General features: G+C 42.8%; 1 protein-coding gene across 1 annotated transcript in view; it reads left to right on the forward strand.

Annotated features, from left to right (window-relative positions):
• LOC103467033 (uncharacterized) overlaps positions 1 to 6,663 on the forward strand; it is an 11,943-nt gene extending 5,280 nt beyond the window's left edge. Inside the window, exons 4-9 of the mRNA XM_008413077.2 lie at positions 45 to 190; positions 3,762 to 3,938; positions 4,331 to 4,447; positions 5,104 to 5,190; positions 5,690 to 5,837; positions 5,930 to 6,663. Coding sequence (XP_008411299.1) covers positions 45 to 190; positions 3,762 to 3,938; positions 4,331 to 4,447; positions 5,104 to 5,190; positions 5,690 to 5,837; positions 5,930 to 5,946 — 692 coding nt within the window. The 3' untranslated portion in view covers positions 5,947 to 6,663. The remainder of the gene's footprint in view (positions 1 to 44; positions 191 to 3,761; positions 3,939 to 4,330; positions 4,448 to 5,103; positions 5,191 to 5,689; positions 5,838 to 5,929) is intronic.
• The last annotated feature ends 530 nt before the right edge of the window (positions 6,664 to 7,193 follow it).

Raw genomic sequence — 7,193 nt, forward strand, 5'->3', positions numbered from 1 at the left:
CCTCCTCCTCCTCCTCCTCCTCCTCCTCCTCTGCTTCCCCTCAGTGTTCTGCATCTACTACATCAGCCGTGGCGTGCTGCAGGAGAACCGACAGGAGCTGGTGGCGTTCGTGCTCAGCGTGCTGGTGGTCATGATCCGATCGGTGGTCAACTTCTCCGTGGTGGGCTCCAAGGGCAAACAGGAGGTGCTGGTGAGTCGCTGAACACACCGTTAAGGCTGGGAGTATCACATTTGTCAACATGAATAAATCATCTTCAGCTCAGAAGGTGAATAAGGAAAGAAAAGAGAATATCAGAACGTTAACAAGCAAACCACATCTCTATGAGAATTGCTGTCCTTTTTGTTTCGATCAGCTGATTACCCAGAATCCCACGCTTCCAGCTGTTTTTAACACATTCATCAAGCACCACTACAGTCCTGTTAAAACGCGCTGCAGACCTCGTTGACCTGGTTGTGGCCAGTGAGGCAAAACGGTGAAAAATAATACTGGACAACAACGTCTGCCCATCAGTTCGTGACGTTTAGCTTAGATGTTCAACAGCAAACGATCGTCTAAATAGCTGAAATAAACCAAAATGTTTGTATTTCAGCTGGACTAGACAATATTTGGGGCAAAACCCAATTGAAATGTTGTGGCATAACCTAAAACAGGTTATTAAAAAAAAAAAAAACAGTGGATGATTTTAAAACTCGCCAGTTTTAAATAGCAAACATCTAAAAACATTTTTGGTTTTAATTCTCTCCCTGATTTGATAAACTCTATAGTTTAACAATGTAATGTTACAGAGGGAGTGTTTTTCTGTTGTTTTTTTCTGTCTCTTTTTCTGCCTTGATAATTCACAAGTTAGTATTTAGTGTTTTTACAAAAAACATTGGTGTGAGCATTATCAGATATTTATTTGACTGACACTAAAATCAATGAAAGACTTTAATTAAAAGACCTTTAGAAAATTTGGAGCGCTATTAACTTCTTTAACATTTTATAAGAACTCCTAAACACAAGAAAAAAAGTACTTGTATATAAAAAAAAAGTAGGGACATTCATGTTGTGTTGAGTATTTCCATGTTATCAAAATACTTCTTGACTATTCTCATACCATAAGGAACTGCGAATTATGGTAAATATGAAGATATTTACATATTTAAACTGTGTGGCTAAAGATTTTTCCGCTTTCTGGATATCAAAAGACTGAGTTCAAGTTTGTTACCGTGACAACGTCAGCGGCGCAACCAAGACTCGACACATGGACGACGTCGGCGAGGCAGATGGCAGAGTTTGATTCGGATACAAACAATAATAATATCTTAGAAATGACATGAAGCTGAATTTAAATTCAGTTTGTGGATACGTCCACTTTCTGCAGACGTTGGAAAAACTTCCACCTTTGAACGAACGTAAATGCGCTGAACGCTCACGGTTGGGTGACCGTGTGTTTTGCAGTACACCAGTTTTAAATAATGAGCATCTGCTGTGAAATTCACTGTTACCCAACCATAGATTTCAAGTCCTATAAAGAGAATGCAGCTTTTACAAAAACACTTTGTGCTCTCACTTTGAACCTTTTTGCCTGTTCGCCTTTTTCCTTCTCCTGATTGCAGCCATCACGGTTTCTGAGTTACTCAGAGCGGCGCTCTGCTGAGCTGCTGTGTGGAAATGTCTTAGCAACACATGGAGCAGGCTGAGACCCGAGACAAGCTTAGAGCGGCTTGCAGTAAATGAAGTTACTAAACTTCATTTAGTAAATGTTGCCAGCGCTGCAACGCAACTTGTCTCAAGTTAACCCAGCCATGAAAACATCTGCAGGTTTTCTGTTTTAGTCAGAATCACGGCCTAGTTTGACAGAAGAAACTTGGTGCCGTCTGTCTGAAGACGTGAGGCTCTTCGTTAGGACCATCGTCTAATGAGGAAAACGTGCAGCTCGTTTCTCAGCCGCTGAGTTTTCACTGTGTTCCCCCCCTTACCGCCTGTTGCAGGTTTAACTCTTTTTATTCATGCTTGTTAACAAATATTAACAGAGTAAATGCAAAAGACTGTCAGGTTAATTGGCCTCTCCAAATTGTCCCTAGGTATGAGTATGTGTGTGCATGGTTGTGTGTCCTGTGTGTCTCTGTGTTGCCCTACGACAGACTGGCGACCTGTCCAGGGTGACCCCGCCTCTCGCCCGAAACGTTAGCTGGAGATGGGCACCAGGAACCCTCCCGACCCCATTAAGGGACAAGGGTGCAAGAAAATGGATGGATGGATAAATGCAAAAGGCAGTTTTCAAATGACGATTGAATTTCCTGTCAGCCTTGAACGGGAACCTTCAGCAACTTTTATTAGCAGAATTGTTTTAATTAAACCACTTTGGGGGTTTTTTAAGCATAAACGCCCTGTTTAAAGGTCATGCTATAGTTTCCAATATGGTTTAAGTCTAGACTTTGACTAGACCATAGCAAAACCTTCACTATTTTTGGCCTAAAGAAGTGGACTCACTGGTGTGTTTGTGATTTGAAAATGCCTTGATGGTCAGAAACATGGGAGTCTGACAAAAAATAAAAAAAACTGAGGAACTCTGTAAGAGGGCGCAGATACTTTTTTCACACTGTATGCAAGCTAAAATGGCACAGTTTTATTTTTAGAATTTAAATTTGATTAAAGCGTCACCAACATCCTGCCCTCAGTTCATCATTGAACGGGCTGCTGGTCTCCTTTCTTCCACTTGGTGTCGCTGTTGCTCCGTGTGGATGTGAAGTGAAACTTGAGCGTTTTAAAAACTTCAGGTTGATCTTTTGGTCTCGTTCCTGCTTCACATAAAGCCCATTTATCTGGTGGTAGTCATGGCGATCTGACAGCACAGGAAGTAGAAGGAGGAGAACTGCAGTGGTTCTGGCCAGCTGTATCTTACCTGTACACATACCTTTTTTTTTTATTTATTATTTTCGATCTGTTTGTGACAAGCTGTCGCCGCCCTTCATGCGACGACTGCTTGTCACAAACAGAGAGCTCCAGGAAACGCTGCATGCTTGGCAGTTCTGGCTGCCTGTTTGCTGGCAGATTGACAGACGTGCATCTTTAAAGGAATAGTTAGGATTTTTTATTTTTAAAAAGCGGGTCATGTAGAGCTGCCATTAGCAGTCAGTGTTGATTACAGCAGGCAGTCACCTAGGTGACCTGCGTGGTGACCCCGCTGCACTTCGCCGCGTAAACATCTCCAAACTCGGGTCGCTCCGACTGCTGCAGGGAGGAAGCCGACTTCTCAAAGCCTCTCCGCAGAAGTTTAAAAATGCACATTTATTTCTTTCTGTTTTGAGGTTTTAAAACTAAAGAAAAACATAAAACATTTCTAAAACACGACTGATCAATGTTCCTCTTTGGGACGTTGATCGATGCACTCGGTTTCCACCGTAATGGTGAGAAAAATAAAACGGTTCATGTTAGAACTGATACTTGTTTTATTCATTCTCTTGTGGAAATTCAATGCAGGATTTTTGTTGTTCTAAAAGAAACTATAGAAAAGTATTTTTTTTATCTGTACGCTTCAATTGACGATGATGAGTTGATTTCTAAATTAGTTGACGATTATTCAGGTGGGACTAAAATCGTAATTTTTTGACCTTTGTGCAGAACACCATGATCGGGGATGATTGGTGTAAGACACCCTGAAGCCGCCAAACCCACCATGAAGGCTGGGATTTAGGAAACCGGGACGACTGAGTCGGATCGTTGAGTACCCAGCGAACCGTAGCGACGGAGTTCAAAGCTCCCGTTTGTGTTTCAGGCTCGCTTCGTGTGCATCATGTGCCTGGGCTTCATCCACGTGTTCTGCACCACGTTCCTCATCCAAAGGCCCAACATGATGGCGTTCCGTGTGGGCGGGGCTCTGGAGAGCATGCAGGAGCAGTACTTCCTCCTCAACCTCTGTTTCTCCATGGTGACCTTTGACCTGCAGGCTCAGGTAAGTCTGCCTGATTAAACCGCCTCCTCGGCTTGTTTTTTCCTCCGCGTTGCTCGTTTGTCACTAAAAGACCTCGTGCGGGTTAAACCCGAGAGCTCCTGAGAGCCTCTGGACGTCCAGTTTAGGTTCATGGACGTGCCACGTGTGACACGCTGTGTTTTTACGAAGCCGGAGAGGCCAGGAGCCCAAGCCTGGTCACAGCAGTAATGTATAACAAATGTCGTCCGTCTGGTTCCGTCATAATGCCTGTTCAGAAAACAAGGACACGGCACATGTAGCGGCGGCCATGTTGGGCCTCTGGCCTCTGCCGCGTCACGTTCTGACCTCTCGCACCGTTGGACTCTTTCTGAATTCGCCGTGTGATGTCCGACGTGTCTGTGCGATGTTTGCAGCTGTGTCTGTGCATCCTGATCGCGACGTCGGACTCCGCCATGACCGCTGCCAACACCATCATCCTGGGAGTCGGCGTGTTCTGGGCCTTTGTCACCGCCGTCGTCGGAGCTGTTGCGGTGAGAGAGGATGATGACGATGATGGTGATGAAAATGTGGAACGCTGATCAGCTGCAGGATGATAAATGTTGAAAAAAACTTTTAGGACTTTTCAATATCTTGCCTTGAATTTGTTCTGCAAAAGCAAATCTGGAAAGTGTGGCAAGGTTGATAAGTGACCAGTACTCCGAAATACGCTTAAAATGTAATATGGGAGAAAACGAGATGCGTTTTGGATTTGAATTAGTTTTGCCCCATATTAAATTTTAGGAATATTTTTGGTAGTGTTGGTTAGCCCTGAATGTTTGCAGCCCTTTAGAGCCCGTCTATTCTTCCCCCCATTTTTTAACATTAGAGTTGTGTGCACTGACTTCCTTTCCTATCACATAAAACCTCCATGTACCATATTGGACTGATGGAAACATGTTAAATTGATGAATAATTCAGTAAATCTGCTGAAAGGGGTCAGTTCTCAGCTTTTTCAGTCATTTCTGATATTCTATATTTTCCTACCAGTACTGATGGAGTGTGGAGGCGATCTGACTGAGCACCTGCAGGATGCATCTAGATGAGACTAGAACTCCAGCAGTATTGCTCTCTACGCCGGTGTCAGAGACGCAGCCGCAGATTTCTGCACAGCCGACGGATCTAGAATAACAGCTCAACTGTTTTTCAGGTTCTGAAGGAAGCCAAGGTCCTGGTTTGGGTCTTCATGGTGCAGAACCTTCCTCAAGTGGCCTTCTTCATTTACCTGTTGTACTCGGTACGTAGAGATTAACTCCTCTAGAGAATGGCTATGCTTGCTCCCAAGAAAAACCTGTTTGTGATGGTAAATGTACCCCAAAGGTCTTCCTTAAACACTTTTATGAAGGGTTTTGAGGATTTTAACGGCAGTAAACGGACAAAAAAAAATTCCCAAAGTCAGGTATGGAACAACATACCTGACTTTGGTCAGGTATGTTGTTCTGACGTGCTGCCAGAAACATTTCTGGCAGCACGTCTGGCTGATTTCCTCCAAAGTCTCTTTTGTTTCTGGACATGCTGCAAGTAATAATAAAAAAAAAAAAAACTGGCTTTACCTGCAAAGCTCTTCGCACAGGAGAGAACCACATCCTAGTTCTTGGATGTGTATCCTCACATCTGAGAACGGTTTTCTCTTTGAAAAGTCCAGCAACCAAAACTGGAAACCGTCAGAGCCGCAAGAGGCAAACACAGAGATGTAACGTAGTAACGCAGAAACTCGTGGCTCGTTTCTCTCCCAGGTGATAGAGAAGTGGTTCCACGACCAGACGTACACCCTGGAGGCGGCCACCGTCACCGGAGCGTTGATTTCGCTGCTGATCAAAGGCGTCTTACTGTGGGGCCTCATCAGGCTGGTGCAGAGCTTCGGACAGGGCCTCAGAGAGAGAAGTGAGCTTAAACCCACTTAGACCCAGCCCTGAAAAGCTGAGAATCTCCCGTTTAGCCTCTTATTTCATGCTGTCGTGTATTTTCGCTCGTAGTGTTTACGTCCAGCTAGAGGTTCCACATCGGCTGGCCGCTGCATGGAGGACCTTCGCTGCAGCTTCTGCAACCGGGACGAAGAATGTGGAGCTCCCACTTTTATCCAGCATTAACTCTACCAAAGCATTGACCAAACATTTTATTTACACACTTTTTAACTCTAATGAGCTGTTTATCTAAATTTAGCTTCACCATATTGTTTGTTTACAGGATGAAAAATCAGCTTTTTGTACTTGCATTCATACCTTGCGTTAGAATCGGTCATTTTGTTAAGCTGTTTTCTAATCTAAATAGTTTATAGCTTGATTAAAAGTACGGATAATCGGCACATAACTAGCCAAAAGCTTCTTTTTGGTTGGAAATCTTTTTGCCTAATTTTGTGACTTAAAAGTGCTATTTTTATGTTTGTTTTCCTTCACATAAGCCTCAACAGAACTCTGCTGGAGTTCTGTTGGACTTTCTTATTTGCGTTACAAGTATCCCACTGATCTGCTCTGTTCCTTAAGGAACCGCAAAGAGATTTCTATTTGTACCTTCACTGTAAGATGCACTGTAATATATAAACTGGATGTTGGTATATTTTTTGTAAAGTGAGTAACCACTGGTGACGGACTGATTTGCATTTGTTTTATGTACTACTTTTGCTCACTCACAGATTTCTTAACGTCACTCTGCACCTTGATGCGCTCAATGTTTTTTTTACACTGGATTCTTAATAAAACTCCAAACCAAACCAGGGCTCCTCATTTATCCGTCTGTAAATGTTGCTGTAATTTGAGACGTTTCTGAAGGGTTTCTACAAAAATTTGAGCTCAAACTTCAAAAAGCCGACGACGGCGTCCAAGATTCAGTCCAAACAGTAAATATTTTTAATCCTTCCTCCTTTAATTTCTTAGCAATTTTGATGGAAAACAACTTGGCGTACTAGAAATGAGTGAATGCAAAGGTTCAAGCCGGAGTCGTAAAAATGTAATTTCTGTTAAAATGTAATGCGCAAAAACCCTACGCATTTAAAAAATCAAAATGAAGGCGTTGAAGTCATAAGCCCACACGCTTTTAATTTTTTTAAATTACAGAAATCTCAAAACAAAATCTTAACCAGTTTTTATCAGCTAAGTCACAATCAAAATGACCAGAAGAGAATAAACTCACCTATAATCATAACTTTAAAAATGATGTGGAACGGGTTTCACTATGAGTTGAGATGTATCAACGCTTTAATAGTTTGTGTACAGAAGCAAATAAGCCACCAGGAGTAATTCT

Source organism: Poecilia reticulata, linkage group LG7 (assembly GCF_000633615.1).
Source record: "Poecilia reticulata strain Guanapo linkage group LG7, Guppy_female_1.0+MT, whole genome shotgun sequence".
Taxonomy (NCBI): domain Eukaryota; kingdom Metazoa; phylum Chordata; class Actinopteri; order Cyprinodontiformes; family Poeciliidae; genus Poecilia; species Poecilia reticulata.